We start from the raw sequence: 16,431 nt of genomic DNA, 5'->3' as shown, positions 1-16,431 counted from the left end.
TGAGGGAGGCCCACGTCAAGTCTAGGCAGAAGCTGCTTTATTCTGGGCTCTGCCTACCAGGCTGGCTGGGGTGCTGGGGTGGGAAGGGGAATCCAAGGAGGTCCCAGGGCCAGCCTAGGCCTCCACGGCCCGGCCGTTGATGACGCGGATGTGGCGGATAATGTCCTGGATGGCTTCAGATGTTGTGCCCTGGCCCCCGATGTCTGGAGTGTGCATCTGTAAGACACAGGCAGGCTCGGCACACGCCAGGCCCTGCCACTCCCCGCTGTACAGGTGGCCTGGGGCTACCCACTGTCTCCCGTGGCGTGCAGGGCTGGGACTGCCACAGGAGGGAAGTGGCACCAGCTAAGGGCCAGAAGGTGGTGCCGGATCCATTATCACCCTCCCCTGGGGACCGCGGTCAGTGCATGAGGTGGGCTACAGGAGGCTGCAGGGGGAGACTGCGTGGGACAGCAGGGTAGGGTGCAAGGGGAACCTCACATTCTCATTGTCCATGGACGCCAGGACAGCCTTACGGATGGAAGTGGCATAGGAGTGCAGCCTAGAGGATGGGACAGCCAGGCTTCAGTCCCTGGGGCCCGGAGGGCTGGCCAGGGGCTCGCGGGGCACCAGGAGCCACTCACTTGAGGTGGTCCAGCATCATGCAGCTGGCCAGCAAGGTGGCCGTGGGGTTGGCGATGTTCTTATTGGCGATACTCTTGCCGGTGTTCCTCGTAGCCTGGGGAGGCAAGATGAAGGAGAGTGGGTGGAGGGCAGAAGGATGGTGACTCTGCTCCTGTGACGTGTCCAGAAGAGACCACTCCACAGGGACAAAGCCCATCAGCGGGTGCCAGGGGCTGGGGGAGGGTGTGGGAACAGACAGCTTATGGGGACAGGCTTTCCTCGTGGGGTGGTGAAAACGTTCTGGAATGACACGGTGGTGATGGCAGTACAACCCTGGATATCCAAAAAACTACTAAATCATGCACTTTGAACGGGCGAACCCAATGGGATGAGTGTGCCTCAGTAAGTCTGTGAACTGGAAAAAGGCGGCAGGCTACGGCCCTGCCCCCAGTACTCACCGTTTCAAACACTGCATACACATGGCCATAGTTGGCCCCAGCCACAAGGCCTGGGCCCCCAACCAGTCCTGCGCAGACGTTGTTGACAATGTTGCCATAGAGATTGGGCATTACCATGACATCAAACTGCTGGGGTCGGGACACCAGCTGTGGGACAAAGAGGGGGCTGGCTGAGGGGCAGATTCGGGAGCATGGGTGACAGAAGCCCAGGGCACCCAGGGCAGGGGGGATAGCACTGGGCAGGCTAATACCTGCATGGTGGTGTTGTCCACAATCATGTTCTCGAAGGTGATCTGGGGGTAGCGGGCTGCCACCTCCCTGCAGCACTGGAGGAAAAGCCCATCGCCCAGTTTCCTGGTGAGGGGTTAGGAACAGGACACCAGCTTGGCCATCACAAGTCAGCTGGAGGGATGGGGCATGCAGAGGCCCCAGGAGGCTGGGGTCTGAATTCTAACCTGTCCCTCACCAGCAAAATGGACAGAATCCCACCCCACCTCCCCTAAGTGTGGGCTCTGGCAATGCCTCGAGGGCAACAGGACACTCGCCTGGGGTGGCCCCTCGGTGGGTAGCTGGGCTTTTGGACCACAAATCCCTGAGAACAGGCCCAAGCAGGCCACTGCAGCTGCTTCTGGACTACTCTCAGAGGGGTCAGGGGACAGGGGGCATACATGATGTTGGCCTTGTGCACAGCCGTCACTTTCTTGCGCCCGCTCTCCTGCGCCAGCTTGAAGGCATACTCGGCAATGCGCAGGGACTTGGCCTTGGTGATGATCTTCAGGCTCTCCACCACTCCTGCCACGCTCTGAGGAGGGGATGGGGAGAAGAGATCCATGTGCTACTGAAGAGCGGCACTGGCCAAACGAGCTGGTGTGACGGGGCCACAGTGGGAAGCACCCCATCTGCGTATTTCTGACTTCTCCCTCGGGCACAGCCCCTGCCCTCTGAGGGTACGCCTGTCCCTGGTTCCTTAAGCTCTCCCCTTAATCTTGACCCTAGGGGGGCTCATCCCGGGCCGCCCATGCACACCTCATGCTCCAGGCTGCTATACTCGCCCTCTGTGTTCTCCCGGACAATGAGGATGTCTATGTCCTTGTGCCGGGTCACCACGCCTGGCAGGCTCTTACAGTGAATGACATTGGCATAGAGGTCCAGGCTGGTGCTGGGAGTGGACAGAGAAAGAGGCTGCTAGGCCTGACAGGTTGCTGACTGGAGCCAGACTCCGCTGGCTCACCCCACCTTAGCCCCACCGAGCCCCCAGCCCGCACACCCAGATCTCACCGAAGGATGTTGTTTCGAGATTTGTGTGACGGTGGCAGGTTATGGTTGGTTTCAATGTTGCCTGCAAAACACAACACAGGCTTAGCGGCACTGCCCATCCCCACCCCACCTCAGCAGGGCAGCTGAAGTCTGCCAGGGTCAGGAGAAGACTTGGGGAGCAAAAATGCTTCATGGAACACTAGAATGCAACTTCCAGCCTAAGCCCCACAAGGCTACATGCTCAGGGATCTCGAAGGGTGCCTGGTGGAGCAGGTGCTCCATGAATAACCACTGAGCGGTGGAATGAACAAGTCAATAAATGAATAAAGGCTGGCAACTGGCCAGGCGGCCATGCCATTCCCTGCCCAGGCTCTGGAGCCACAGAAAGTGACGACTCTTTATTAAACAGGGTGGCCGGCCAGGCTGGAGCTAGCAAGGTGGCCTTGGCGGTGTTACTGCCAGGACCCCGCATCAAGGCACCACACTCAGGGGCAGGCAGGGGCTGCCTGGAGAAGGCCACAGATTGGCCGGGCCCTGCCCTACGACCCAGGGCACCTGGAGTAAGGGAAGCAGAGGCTGGTGGCCACTGGAGACAGCAGTCAGAGGGTGCCAAACAGAGGCCGCCTGCTGGTGAGCGCCACCCCGCCCAGATCGCTCCACTCTGAGTGCAGGGGTCCCCTGTGGCTGGCACAAAGGCCCCTCCACTTGACTGCCAGGGCCTGGGGCTCCTCCTGGGTTCATTTTTGCTCACACGCTCCTCACACAGTGCAGGTAATGGGCTGAGTGTGCAAAATGAGCGATGGAAGCAGTTTAGGAACCTCAAGCGAAGCCCCGAGAATCCCTGCCTGGGCTGTGCCATCCACCCCCAGGCTGGCTGCAGCCGAAGCGCCAGGCAGAGGGTCAGAACTACATCTCTGTGATACCTGGTTTGTGAAGAAAGATGCTGAGGGTCAAAGCTGACCCCAGCAGAGATGACTGTCTCAAGAGGGAAGGAGGAGTGGGAGGGAGCCTGTCACTGGACAGGCGCACACACAGCTGCTCCCACTAGAATCCCAGCATCGTAGCGCAAACAGGCCCGAGGAGGCGTCCACCCAGTCTCCAAGCACAAGGGTCCTCTCTAGTCAGACAAGCCCTGAAATCAGAGCCATGGGACCTCACAAGAGTCAGCTCAGAGGGAGGTAAAAGAAATCATGCGGGCCGGGCATGGTGGCTCACGCCTGTAATCCCAGCACTTTGGGAGGCTGAGGCGGGCGGATCACGAGGTCAGGAGTTCGAGACCAGCCTGGCCAATGTGGTGAAACCCTGTCTCTACTGAAAATACAAAAATCAGCTGGGCGTGGTGGCACACGCCTGTAATCTCAGCTACTCGGGAGGCTGAGGCAGAAGAATTGCTTGAAACTGGAAGGCACAGGCTGCACTGAGCTGAGATCGTACCACTGCACTACATCCTGGGTGACAGAGCGAGACTCCACCTCAGAAAGAAAGCAAGAAAGAAAACAAGTAAGCGGCCGGGCGCAGTGGCTCACGCCTGTAATCCTAGCACTTTGGGAGGCTGAGGCAGGTGGATCACAAGGTCAGGAGATCGAGACCATCCTGGCTAACACGGTGAACCCCTGTCTCTACTGAAAACACAAAAAAAATTAGCCGGGTATGGTGGCGGGCGCCTGTAGTCCCAGCCACTCGGGAGGCTGAGGCAGGAGAATGGTGCCAACCCAGGAGGTGGAGCTTACAGTGAGCCGAGATCGCGCCACTGCACTCCAGCCTGGGAGACAGAGCAAGACTCTGTCTCAAAAAAAAAAAAAAAAAAAGAAAAGAAAACGAAGGAAGGGAGGGAGGGAGGGAGGAAGGAATCACACCTAGGGCCCCATCCTGGCCCCTGGCCCTGGAGCTCACCCTTCAGGGCCACACGGTTCCGGCGGATGGCCATGATGGCATTGCGAATGTCCTCTTCATCAGCGTTGGAACTCACGTGCACCTCTTCAAAGTCCACTGGTACACATGCGTGCCTGAGGCAGAGCAGGGTCAGGGAGGCTGGCCCAGGCCCTCCCCGCACCTCCTCCAGGAAGCCTGCCCAGGCTACCACTCTCCTGTTGCTACCTGCCCTGACCTGGCTCTAACTGAGAAGGGACTGGGCCCACTTTCACCAACTGATGGGGACATGCTTGAACTCCACAATGCACACTGTGGCAGGACTGGTGCCACCTTCCCTAAGCCCAGGCCAGCCTGGCGGCATCACAGGCCATGCAACGCAAGGCCTGGGCTTACAGATAGTCCTGCCATGGCCTCACCGAGTGCTTCTGGGCGCAATGCCCCTCTTGGCACAAAGTCCTCAGGGCCCCCTGGCTGAGGACAAGGCGGGGACCCAGGAGCTCCATACCTGAAGACGGACTTGACATGCAGCATGAGCTCCGGCCCAATGCCATCCCCTGGGATCATGGTCACTGTGTGCCGCCCGCCATACTTAGCCGACGGAGGCTGTGGGAGGCAGAGGGTGAAGGTGGGCCTTCCGGGATCCCACATGCCTCCAGCTCGGCCCCCATGGGCTCCAGCCAGTTCCCTTCTTCCCACTGGCGCTGACCCCACAGGCCACCCCGTCACAAGGTGCCAACTTGGGGCAGCCCCGTCCCAGACAGGGCTGCTCATCCAGGGCTCCTGGGTCAGCAGCAGCCCACCCCCACCTGGAATTTAGTCAACCCCAAAGCAACTAAGAGCCCCCTAAACCTAACAGGCAAAGAAGAATACTCACAATTGTTTGTTGCTAGAAAGGAGGAGAAAGGAAGAAGACATAATCAGCCAAGGTTCCAAGAGCAAAGCTGTGACCAGGAAAGTGGGGCCTTTTCCCGGGGGGATGCTGGCCAGTACAACTCCCAGAAGAGGGGTGGGTAACCCGTGGAGACCGCATCTCAGAGGACAGGACGCAGGCCGTGCGCACACGCGTACAACTGCGGCCACATGGAGACAGACACATGCATGGGCACGGGCAGGTACTTACTGAAGAGATGCTCCTTGAGGGGACCTCGTGGGCGCCTAGAACCTGGCAGAGAGACCAAACGCCAGAGGTTGGTTTGATGTCCAGCCCAGAAAGCCAAGTTAGAAGGAAAAACGGATCGTCCCCACTGTGCCCTGGCAGGTCCCCTGTCTGTGCAGCATGGCCCACTGCCAGGGGCACAACAGACAATTAGCTCCGAAGCCTCTGTCCCCAGGGCCGACCCGCTGGAGCACCCGGAAAGCAGAAGGCACTCCAGCCTCCTGCCTCCTTGGCTCTTGGCAAATTTCTTTTTTTTTTTTGAGACAGTCTCGCTCTGGCCAAAGCCCAGCAGTGCAGTGGGCGCCAATCTCAGCCTCACCTGTAAGCTCCGCCTCGGAGTTCACGCCATTCTCCTCAGCCTCCCGAGTAGCTGGGACACAGGCCCATGCAGCGCCCGGCCTAATTTTTTCTATTTTTTAGTAGAGGCGGGTTTCACGCAGGGTCTCGATCTCCTGACATGTGATCCGCCGCCTCTCGGCCTCCCAAAGTGCTGGGATTACAGGCGTGAGCCAGCGCGCCTGGCAGGAAAATTTCTTAAAAGGCGTGTCCCTGTCCTCCCTCCTCTTTTTTGCTTCTGATTATTTTCTTGGCCAGTTACTCCTGCTCAGCGATGTTTGTAACATGCGAAAATTGGCAAACTAACCCTGGTACAGCAGAGAAATCATTACAAAAAAGTACAGATCCATGACAACAGTCATGTTATCACTTCGCTGAACACTTTTCCTTATTACAAAAGCTGCATGTGGTTGCTACAGAAAACGCAGAATAGGAAGATAAGAAGGTAGTACCCAGCCTCCAGCCTCCCTGCGACAAGTACTGTTGGCCCCCTGGGGAATGGCCCTTCGGCGTTAGAAATTGAAAACAAATGTGTAGGGACATCCAGCCATTTCCGGAAGGTTGATAACAGAAACCCAACTCTAGGAAGGCCTTCGGAAAAGACGGCTGGATGCCAAATGTCCCCAACGCCCTGCCTGGAAATGCCGAACAGCTTCAGAGCCAAAGCTGCCTAAGCCAAATGTGCCAGGTGCCAAGTGACCTGCTGTCCTGGAAGAAGCCCCACCTAGGAACACACCTGAGATGGTGACAGAGCCAAGGTCTTCCCTGCCACTTGGGGATGTCCTGCCACTTGACCACCAGACAGGAGCAAACTGTTCCAGCCAATGGCAGAAGCATCACAGCCATTGGCCAAAGAGCCATGCCTTCCTGCTAGAAGTCCAGAAGGCTCGGGTGGAGTCTAACCTCTCCCTGTCTGTGTGTATCTGGCGGCATTCGCAAGGGGCCCACTTGCCCAAGCACTGACAGTGCAGATGTACCACTCATCAGTCCAAGCCAGGGGCTAGGAGAGTGTGACCACAAGGACCAGAGCCCTGAGTGGAGCTCAGCTGATCTGTGTGGCACCTGGATCTGCAACCACAGGCACAGTTGGGACTTTTCTGTCTTCTCTCTAGCGCTTGTCAGCATCTGAAATCATCTTATTTGGGGGCTCTTGTAAGCACGCAGAAGGTGGCTTCGATGGACCTTCCTCCAGGGAGCTCTCCCTGATGCCCTAAGGCTACTGAGCTGGGATCCTAAGGCCCTACTTACTCCCTTCCCTAGGTTGTCACTGCACTGCTCCCTCCTCAACCCCTGAGCCCGAGAGGAGGGGCCAAGTCAGTCTGGTCCAATACTGTTACCCTAGGACCCAGCACAGTACCTGGCCCAGAGCTAGGACATAAGGAACATTTCCTGAGTGAACAAGCACATCAGAAAATGAAGAAAGAACTGGAGACTAGGGAGGCCTCGGTCCAAATCCACCATCCACTCCTCTTGAGATGGCTTCACGGCCTCATTTGAAATTCACAGAATGGAGGTACCTACTTTCCGTGACTGCTGGAAAGATTAGGTGAGAGGAGGTGTGTGAGTTGCTCACAGTAGCTAGTGCTACATAGCATACCTGCCCCTTTACCCCACTGGCACCTCAGGTCAGAGTTCAAGGCTGGTGTCCCTGGGGGGTCACAGGTGGACCCCTGCAGCTCCCAGCAGTAGTTCCTCCTGGGCTTCAGCTGTGGCAGCGAGCCAATCTCCTGAGGGCATGGACCTCCCTCACAGATGGCAACATCACCACCAGGGCTGAACCTCTCCGCCACCCGGTCCCTGTGCCAGGTGTTCCTTTGGACTTTGGCAAAAGACCCAGAGAGCACTCCAGATGGACTTCCCTGACCGTACTGTACAGATGCAGGCACCTTCCTTCAGGAGGTCGCAAAGGCTCTGCCTTGTGCCCCAACTTCCCTGTGAAGCCACCAATCAAAGGAGCCAGGTGTGAGGCAGGATGCAATATGCACACGCCTCCCGCTCTCCCATCACCCTTTCATAGTTCCACAGAAAGAAAGAACATCCACACCCCACATCTTATGCCTGCTGAGGCTTCTCTCTTTGACACATTTCTGTCGGACCATGTGCCAATGGTGGCTGTATGTTCTCCCATGGCGTCCAAATCAGTGGGATCCAAGACCTGGGATTCCTCTGTAAGGGTTCCCATACCCAGGACAATCAGTCTCAGGGCAAGGCACTGCCCAGCTACCCACCGTTCACTGTCCCCTACTCCCACCCCAACGCACACACAAGCACACACACAGGGGAGGTCAAGGAGGAGGCACATGTCTTCACCGAGAGCCTACAGGAGCCCAGTTGCTAGAGCCATCAGAGCCTCTGGAGAGCCACTATATGCTGCCGTCCTTTCAGCAGCAAGGTAGGAGAAGTCGGCATTGTCAAGAGAATTTCATTAGGCACAAGCATCTCCCCCAGAGGCCAGGAGAAAACACAGCAAGTAGAGGTGTCCCTGGTGAGTGGCAACAAAATCACGGAGTTCTGGAAGGTCAGAGTTGACAGGATCCTTTGAAAACATGAAGTCTCCCCTCTGGGTTCCAAAGGGGAAACTGTAACCCAGAGAGAGGAGAAACTGGCCTAAGGCCACGCACTGGGTCAGTGGGGGAGCATGGCCTAGAGGCCAAACCTCTTACCCATCAGGGCCAGGTGCTGGCTCACAGCTGCTTCAGATGGTTTCCAGCCCACCTAGGACCTAAATTAACCTCTTCTTAAATAAGCGTAAGGAAAAAGGACTCAGACCTGAATACACAAGACCGCAGACCAAGAAGAGCAGAAGCAAAACCCCCGCAGCCTGAGAAACCCTAGCTCCTTCCCATTCCAGGCGCCTCGGGGGGAAGGCATCTGGGGCTCTAAGACTGTGGGAGGATGGGGTATGACTGGCAAAGTCCGGTTCTTTGCCACCGGGACAAGTGGCAAAGCGGTCAACGAGACGGGAACCCATGGAGAAATTTGAGTCCCGGAACCGGATTCCCGAAGCGGTTTGAGAAAGGCGGGCCGGGATACGTGAGTGACTGCGTCAGAAGGGCTCTTTCAAGGACAGTAAGGAGGTGACAGCCGCCGTGGCCCACTCTCCCGGCCCGTCCGGAACCCCCCCGCCACCCGATGCAGACGCCCTGGGGGAGCCGGCCCAGGGCCAACTTCGGCCAATCCCCTCAGTGACAGCGGAGGCGGCCAATCAACCCCGGCGCGCAGCCCTCTCCTAGCCAATCGGACTCCAGACTGCTTCGGGAGCGGCTACCCCACCGCTCCCCTGCGAGCGCTGCCGCGGCCCCGTGGCCCTTTCCCTGCTCACCTCCCAGGGACGGCAGAGAAGGGCTGGCCTGAGCACTGCTTTCGCAGCACCGCCGGCGACCGTCGCTACCTTCAGCGCCATGACGGAAAGTGAGAGCCTCCGCACTTCCCGTCACGCAGACACCGCTCTCGCGAGAGTTCGACGGGGTGCGAAGTTTCGGGGACCGGCGCGGGCCCGGTACTGCGCACGCGCGCGGTCTCACCGATTCCCACGCCCCCTTCCGGCGCCTAGAGCGCCGCTGCCGCCATGTTGAGGGGGGATCGCGACCAGCTGGGCCCCTGTCTCGGGGAGGGGCCACGTCAGTGCTGCCAGAGACGTCACAATGCCGGCCCGGCCCTTCGGTGCACGATTGGCTGCCGCTGTCACTTACGCGTCGCTCTTCCTCGTTTGCCCCTCGTGTTCATGGGAGCTCGTTTTCTTTTCCTCTAGGCAGAGAAGAGGCGATGGCGGCGATGGCATATCCCGGCGCCCTGGCGCTGCTCCTGCTGTCCAGCCTCTCCCGCTGCTCAGGTAGCGGCCCAGTCGGGGCTTCTTTCTGGCGAGCCTCTGACCCACCCCACGTGGTGTTGAGGGGAGGAGGGATGCGGGGTTCTGGCCTTTCGGGGTCCGTCGCTGAGAGCCGGGCCTTCCTCCGAGAGGCAGGCGGCCTTGGGACGCGGGGACCAAAGCACCTCGGGCACGTTTACCGGCAGCCAGGCTTTTCCTTGTCTGCCCATACGAAGAGGAGTCCCGGAGCCTCCACCGTGCGCCCGGCCCCCAGCTCCAGCACGGAACGTGACACATGTCCCCGCTCCCGCTTCCTGCGGGGTCGGACCAGAACGAAGCTCTGTAGTGCTGAGCGATCGCGGTCAAAAACGGGGCTGGAGGAGCCACATAAGCTAGGAAGGGACCTCAGTGAGGAGAGGGAGCAAGAACGGGGCGAGTTAGATGGGGAGCCAAAGGTGCGCAGGACCTTGAGTGCCAGGCCGAAGACTGGCCTTTCCGGAGGGCCTTGCCTTACCCTTACCAGAGTTTTCGGCGGAGCCTACCAGGGGTCCCGTCGATTTGCGTTCATGAGGGTCTGAGGCTCCAGAGTGTGTTTAGGAGGTGGCTGCAGCAGCCAGTCCCGGGCCCGGGGGCCAGGACTGGACAGGGGTGGCTTTCTGCACATTCCCTTTTCTGCCGTCCTTCAGGCCAGTAGCCTTGCTGCCTGCAACGTTTTGCCAGCTTAACTGGCCTCCCTGCCCGCACCCTCTTGTCTGCCCCTCAGGAATTCCCTGAGTTATAGCCAGGGACTTATCCAGAGGACAAGCCTGGCCATAAAACCCTTTCGGGGGCTCCCCTGCGCCACAGGAAGCAGGCCCAACTTAGGCAGGACACAGAAGGGCTGGTAGGATCTGGCCCCTGAGAACGGCCTCCATGCTGTTCCTAGGGATCTGCCTCCTCTGGTCCAGACCCAGAGCCTTCTCTGACGTCCTCTGCTGAAGCGGTCATTCTGCCGGAGCATCACATTTGGACAGCTGGTGACTGAGAACGTTCCCATTTTGGGGAGCCTTTGTTTCACACCCTCTGATGTAGGCGGCAGCCTGTCTTTCCTGTGGGCCTCTGTGGTTATGGAGAAGGCTAAGGCAGAGTCCTTTCTCTCACAGCTAACAAGTTGTGCTTCTGGAACCAGAGCCTCTCCCGATTACTTCCTCAGGAAACGCTGGGGCCAGTCTTGGCCTTCTGTCAACTGGCCGGGGGCAGAGACCCTTTCTCATCTTGAAAGCCCCAGTGCATTGCCTGCCTGCAGCCCCTACCCCCGATGTCTCTGCTGAGGATGCCTTCAGTAACTCGTCCAGGCCGTTTGTGGTTCTGAATTGAGGCTGGCCTGGCCCCCTGGCCTCCGTGTCATAGGTCCAAGCGTTGGCATGTATTGTCCAGTGAATCCAGCGCCCACCTGTCCCCAGCACACACGTTCCCTCTTCCTGCACACCTCCAGAAAGCCGGCCTTGCCCCTCTCCAGTCTGCTTTCACAGCCATCCCACCTACCTTGCCACTGCATTTGTGACCGAGCACTTGGATCTGTCTGGATCCCACCTGGAAGGGACAGGAGGATCCCGTGCGTCCCCAGCTGATCCGTGCTGTGAGGCAGGGCCCGGCCATCCTGCCCTCAGACTGGGATACTCGAGCTGGCCTTACCCAAGCATCTCTCCCTGTTCCCTGCAGCTGAGGCCTGCCTGGAGCCCCAGATCACCCCTTCCTACTACACCACTTCTGACGCTGTCATTTCCACCGAGACTGTCTTTATTGTGGAGATCTCCCTGACATGCAAGAACAGGGTCCAGGTGAGACAGTGGGGTTTCAGACAGGAGGGCGGGTGGGGGTGCTCCTCACTGCCAGTTGATGGGGGACCCGTGTCAACAGAGATTCCAACTCTTGGGGTGCTGGAGAGATCAGGGCACGGCGATGCCAGATCCTAGCCAGTGTTGACAGGTCACCTTCCTCACCTGCTTTGTGTGCTGTGCCTACACGAGGTAACACTGGGCTCACAACCTGTGTCCCGAATGAGTATCTGAACCGGGAGAAAGGGCAGCCCACCCTCGTTGCCATTGGCCAGTTTGTCTGTGTGGGTGTTTTGTCTTTGTTTCTGTTTTTTGTTTGTTTTGAGACAGGGTCTCACTCTGTTGCCCCGGCTGGAGTGCATTGGCACGATCTTGGCTCTTTGCAGCCTCCGCCTCCCGGGTTCAAGAGATTCTCCCCTCAGTCTCCCGAGTAGCTGGGATGACAAGTGCTTACCACCATGCCCAGCTAAGTTTTGTATTTTTTGGTAGAGACAGGATTTCGGGTGTTTTAACTTCAAGATTGAGGAGCCTTGGCCTTGGCCCCTGACCTACGTTCCCAAAAGTCCAAAGAAGGAAATGGGGCCTTTTTTTGGGGTATGGCCCTCTTAGGGTAAAGCACCCCTTGGGCAGCCCACTGGGCATCCCGGACCCCAGCACCTCCCTTGTAGACTCAGGAAAATCACTCAGCCCTTTTGATCATCCCGCCCCTGCTCACAGTCAACAGGGTTCCTATGCGTCCAGTTAGGTCCGACCATGGGGATCTAGCCCTGTGCCTCCGTAGGGAAGACCGATGCAGAGGGCCAGTCACAGGATTGGTGAGTGTTACCTGGAACCTCCTGCCAGGGACACTGCAGCCCCCAACTGGGCCTAGCCTACCCATCTGCAGGCCGTGTGAGCAGCACACAGGGTTCCTCTGCCCACACCCAGAGAGGGCAGAAGGTGACCCTGCCTTTGTCTCCTCACCCAGAACATGGCTCTCTATGCTGACGTCGGTGGAAAACAATTCCCTGTCACCCGAGGCCAGGACGTGGGGCGTTATCAGGTGAGGGGCCAAGGGTTCCCTTGCTAGGGGGCTTCCTGCTCCCGGGTGTGACCTGAAGCCCCAGGGGTGGCCAGTCAACCAGGGCCAGGGGCTGTGGGCTCTGGCTGCTGGAGTGCTGCGGTGTGGGCACTGGTGGGCAGGGTGGCCCTTCCATGTCCACTCTGCCCACACCCTGCTCAACACACCCAACCCAGGTGTCCTGGAGCCTGGACCACAAGAGCGCCCACGCAGGCACCTATGAAGTCAGATTCTTCGACGAGGAGTCCTACAGCCTTCTCAGGAAGGTGAGGGCTCCCGCAGCCCACTGGGCTCCCCTGTCCCTGGGGAGCAGGATGGGCCGGGTTGGGAGGCGCTGGCAGTGAGTCCTGAGCTGGGTGGCCTTTCTGTAATCCTGTCCCCTTCTACTGAGAAGGGTCTCTCGCCCATTTCTCTCCTTTCCTTTTCTGGGCTCTGGCCAGCGTTCCTATCTCTTTCCCCTCCCCTTCCCACCCCCACACGCTGGGCACCCCTGACCCTGACACCTCCCTTGCAGGCTCAGAGGAATAACGAGGACATTTCCATCATCCCGCCGCTGTTCACAGTCAGCGTGGACCATCGGGTGAGCGGCCTGGTCCGTCCTCCTTTTTGGGGTGGTTGGGCTGAGTGAAGGTTCTCATCCTCTCCACAGCCCCAGCTCCGCTGCTGGGCCGTGATTGGCCAGCGTGTCTTGGTTCCCCTGGTGGAGGGTGACCAGCGCTGGCTGGTCTGCTTGCCTATACCCACCTGAGCTGGCTTGTGATCTCCTTTCTTTCAGGGCACTTGGAACGGGCCCTGGGTGTCCACTGAGGTGCTGGCTGCGGCGATTGGTCTTGTGATCTACTACCTGGCCTTCAGCGCAAAGAGCCACATCCAGGCCTGAGGGCGGCACCCCAGCCCTGCCCTTGCTTCCTTCAATAAACATCACAGGACCTGAGGCTGTTGGCTTGCATTATTGTGCCTTCCCCTGACCGGGAGAGCTGGGGGCCCAGCGTCCCCTTGTCTGCCTGGCCAGCAGAGGCACCAGGCGGGAAAGGGGCAGGCTTTGGTCCAGAACTCCCTTCCCTCCTCCCAGTGAAGCCCTCTGTCTGGTCCCCACAGAACCCTGTGTCCACCTTCCAACGTCTCTCTCCTGGTTCTGGTGAGGGCAGTGGGCTTGGCCACCTCATCCCCAGGTGACCCCACAGGCTCCATGGGGAGACAGCCAGCCTGGTCTCCATCACGGCTCCTGTGTTGGAAGCCCCGGGCCCAATCTGCACGCAGAGGGGTTTCCCTGCACTGCTCTCAGGCACAGCAAGTTCCCCCACCCTGCCCATGCGGTGTGCAACTGTCTGGGCTCAGCCCCTCCACACTCCACACCCTGACCACACCACCTTGCTTCCAGTGTGCTGTGCCTTCATGGGATATTGGGAAAATACACACCCATGGCCAGGTGTGGTGGCACATACTGTAATCCCCACACTTTGTGAGGCCGAGGTGGGAGGATCACCTGATGTCAGGAGTCTGAGACCAACCTGGGCAACATGGCGAGACCCTGTCTCTACAGAAAAATTAGCTGCGTGTGGTGGCATGTGCCTGTAGTGCCAGCTACTCGACCTGGAGAGGTCAAGGATGCAGTGAGCCATGATCGCACCACTGTGCTCCAGCCCAGGTGACAGAATGAGACCTTGTCTCAACAAAACAACAAAAAACCCCACCTGTGAGGGGCACATCAACTTCCTCCTAGAGACCCCTCTCCCAAGAGCACCCGTGCCCTCAGGATACCAGGCAGGCATCCCGGCCTGACACCACACCTGCAGTTCATCCTGCACCTCTCCCATCAGCCTGTTTTTCAGCTTGGCACATGCTGGCTCTTGACTAGCTAATGGCATTCCTTAGTGGCACTGAAGGCCCGTGAGGCAGTGAGGGTCTTGGGGACCAAAGGGACTGGGTGCAAATCCCAGGTGAGCCCTTCCCAGCTATGGGACCCAAGTCAGTTTGCTCAGCTGCGAGGCCGTGACAGTGCCTACTCCAGGGTGTCAGGGAGTCCACTGGTATCAGCCACCAAACTCCTGATGTCTGGGTCACCCATTGGCTGTTACTGGAGAGAAATGGAAATGTCCAGAGAGGCTGTTTTTGTTGTTTGTCTTTTTTTTTTTTTTTGAGACAGAGTTTCGCTTTTTTTCCCCGGGGTGGAGTGCAGGGGCCAAAATCTCAGCTCACTGCAACCTCCACCTCCCGGGTTCAAGTGATTCTCCTGCCCCAGCCTCCTGAGTAGCTGGGAGTACAGGCGCCGCCACCAAGCCCGGCTAATGTTTTGTATTGTTGGTAGAGATGGGGTTTCACCATGTTGGCCAGGCTGGTCTCGAACTCCTGGCCTCAGGTGATCCATCCATCTTGGCCTCCCAAAGTTCTGGGGTTACAGTCATGAGCCACCGTGCCCAGCCAAGGCTGCTCTGGAAAAGGAGGGAAAGCCCAAAACCTGCCTGGGAGGTAGGGGCTCCTCAGTACTTCAGCTCAGTTGCCAGAGAGAGCGGCACTGTCAGGGGCCGGGGGTGTCAGGAGCAGGTGTAGGCTGCCTGTGACCTGGGTCTGTCTGCCAAGCAGAGTCTTGGGTAGGGGGGTCATCTGTACAAGCAGGGAACCCTCTTCCCACCCCCAGGCCTTGGGAAGGGGGTTGGGTGGGGCCAGCTGCCAAGAATGGGCAGGGTCCTAGGAAGAGCTGGGCGCTCACCCCAGGACGATGCAGCAGGAGCGTTGGGGCTGAGGGGCCACACCAACTTTGCCAGCAGATGCAGTTTCCAGGTTCCAGAGGAGACCCAGCGGCCTGTGCAGGGCAGGTGGCTGGGGCAGGCCGGGTGCGGCAGGCACCGGCGCGGCTGTTGGGCACCCAGTTGCTCTTTTTAGTTTTGGCTCTGCCACGAAGCCTGATGGCAGTGGGACCAGGACGTGAAGTTGCTATTCCAGGGCATCGGTAGCTAAGTGCTGCCAGCCTTTCTGGCGCCACCTCTCCCTGAACCAGCCAAGGGACTCCAGCCTCCAGGCCCATCTGGGCCCACATCCCATGAACACTGGAGGGCACCCCACCAGAGGAAGAAGGAAGATGCCTTTAGGACCATCCAAGTGAGGCCCCCAGCAGCTAGAGGGAGGTCAAGGGAACAGTTTGACCTCCATCTCCAATCAACTCCGGCCAATGCTCTGTGGCAGGGGCTGGGCCCTTGGAGCCTTATTCCCCCGAGGGGCAGGGTTAGGGAGTTGGTCAAGGGTTGGATGTGCCAAGCCCTCATGGGGGTGAGGCCCTGAGGGGTGGGGGAAGCCATTGTCTCTAGCCCCTGCCCTCTGCTCCCCTTCCTGCCACCTAGCCAGCAAGCCTCTTCCCCTCTTCCCTGCTGGTGGGGTGTGATATGCCAGGCCTTCCCTCCCGGCCCTGCTATGCAGCAGAGAGGCAGCCGGCACCCTTGTGATCCAGCCTTCCCTGCAGCGGGACTCCAGGGTTCTGGGAACAGGCACTGGGACTTTTCCTTCACAACCTTCTTAGCATCTAATCTGTCACTGACTTGCTGCCCAGATCTCAGTACTTAGAAAAGTTTAAACGAAAAAAATTTTTTTTGAGACAGGGGTCTCACTCTGTCGCCCAGGCTGGAGTGCAGTGGCACGATCTCGGCTCACTGCAGCCTGCACCTCTCGGGTTCAAGCGATTCTCCTGCCTCGGCCTCCTGAGTAGCTGGGATTACAGGCACCTGCCACCATGCCCGGCTAATTTTTGTATTTTTAGTAGAGACAGGGTTTCTCCATGTTGGCCAGGCTGGTCTTGAACGCCTGACCGCATGTGATCCACCCACCTTGGCCTCCCAAAGTGCTGGGATTACAGGCGTGAGCCACCGCAACTGGCCTATATTGTCTTCTTTCTGGAGAATCTGAATGCCTCCTTGACCACTTCCGCTCCTTCACAGCAGCACTGCCCACTCCAGGGGGTACCACTCTCATGGCAGGCTGTGCCCATGTTGTCTGCGGAGTTGTCTTTGAGGCCCTGACCCTGCCCAGCATTGAGCTCCTGGCACTTGACAGAGCCCGAAGGTTTGCTGAGA

General features: G+C 58.7%; 2 protein-coding genes across 2 annotated transcripts; one reads left to right on the top strand and one right to left on the bottom strand.

The window, feature by feature from the left end:
- Positions 1-15: 15 nt before the first annotated feature.
- Positions 16-9,272, bottom strand: IDH3G (isocitrate dehydrogenase (NAD(+)) 3 non-catalytic subunit gamma). The gene is made up of 13 exons (XM_003918469.4): positions 9,005-9,272; positions 5,311-5,352; positions 5,065-5,076; positions 4,696-4,793; positions 4,212-4,324; positions 2,340-2,400; positions 2,088-2,220; positions 1,730-1,863; positions 1,313-1,415; positions 1,062-1,208; positions 624-718; positions 481-541; positions 16-216 (listed from the first exon to the last, which is right to left on the bottom strand). Exons 1-13 carry the CDS (start codon positions 9,083-9,085, stop codon positions 115-117), a joined length of 1,182 nt encoding a protein of 393 aa, XP_003918518.1. The 5' UTR covers positions 9,086-9,272; the 3' UTR covers positions 16-114.
- A 47-nt stretch (positions 9,273-9,319) lies between these two features.
- SSR4 (signal sequence receptor subunit 4) lies at positions 9,320-13,302 on the top strand. Its single transcript, XM_009198512.4, has 6 exons — positions 9,320-9,514; positions 11,192-11,310; positions 12,275-12,349; positions 12,544-12,633; positions 12,882-12,947; positions 13,143-13,302. Exons 1-6 carry the CDS (start codon positions 9,448-9,450, stop codon positions 13,245-13,247), a joined length of 522 nt encoding a protein of 173 aa, XP_009196776.1. The 5' UTR covers positions 9,320-9,447; the 3' UTR covers positions 13,248-13,302.
- Positions 13,303-16,431: the final 3,129 nt, after the last annotated feature.

The sequence above is a fragment of the Papio anubis genome, chromosome X (genome assembly GCF_008728515.1).
Source record: "Papio anubis isolate 15944 chromosome X, Panubis1.0, whole genome shotgun sequence".
NCBI lineage: Eukaryota > Metazoa > Chordata > Mammalia > Primates > Cercopithecidae > Papio > Papio anubis.
This window is presented reverse-complemented; position numbering and strand designations above follow the sequence as displayed.

Excerpts from the sequence above, each read along its gene's own strand:
- SSR4 (XM_009198512.4), top strand. The coding sequence starts at position 9,448 with ATGGCGGCGATGGCATATCCCGGCGCCCTGGCGCTGCTCCTGCTGTCC. Across the intron at positions 12,350-12,543 it reads AGGACGTGGGGCGTTATCAG|GTGTCCTGGAGCCTGGACCA; the intron begins GTGAGGGGCCAA and ends CACCCAACCCAG. Across the intron at positions 12,634-12,881 it reads CCTACAGCCTTCTCAGGAAG|GCTCAGAGGAATAACGAGGA; the intron begins GTGAGGGCTCCC and ends CCTCCCTTGCAG.
- IDH3G (XM_003918469.4), bottom strand. The coding sequence starts at position 9,085 with ATGGCGCTGAAGGTAGCGACGGTCGCCGGCGGTGCTGCGAAAGCAGTG. Across the intron at positions 4,325-4,695 it reads CATGTCAAGTCCGTCTTCAG|GCACGCATGTGTACCAGTGG; the intron begins GTATGGAGCTCC and ends GCTCTGCCTCAG. Across the intron at positions 2,221-2,339 it reads TCTCGAAACAACATCCTTCG|CACCAGCCTGGACCTCTATG; the intron begins GTGAGATCTGGG and ends GTCCACTCCCAG.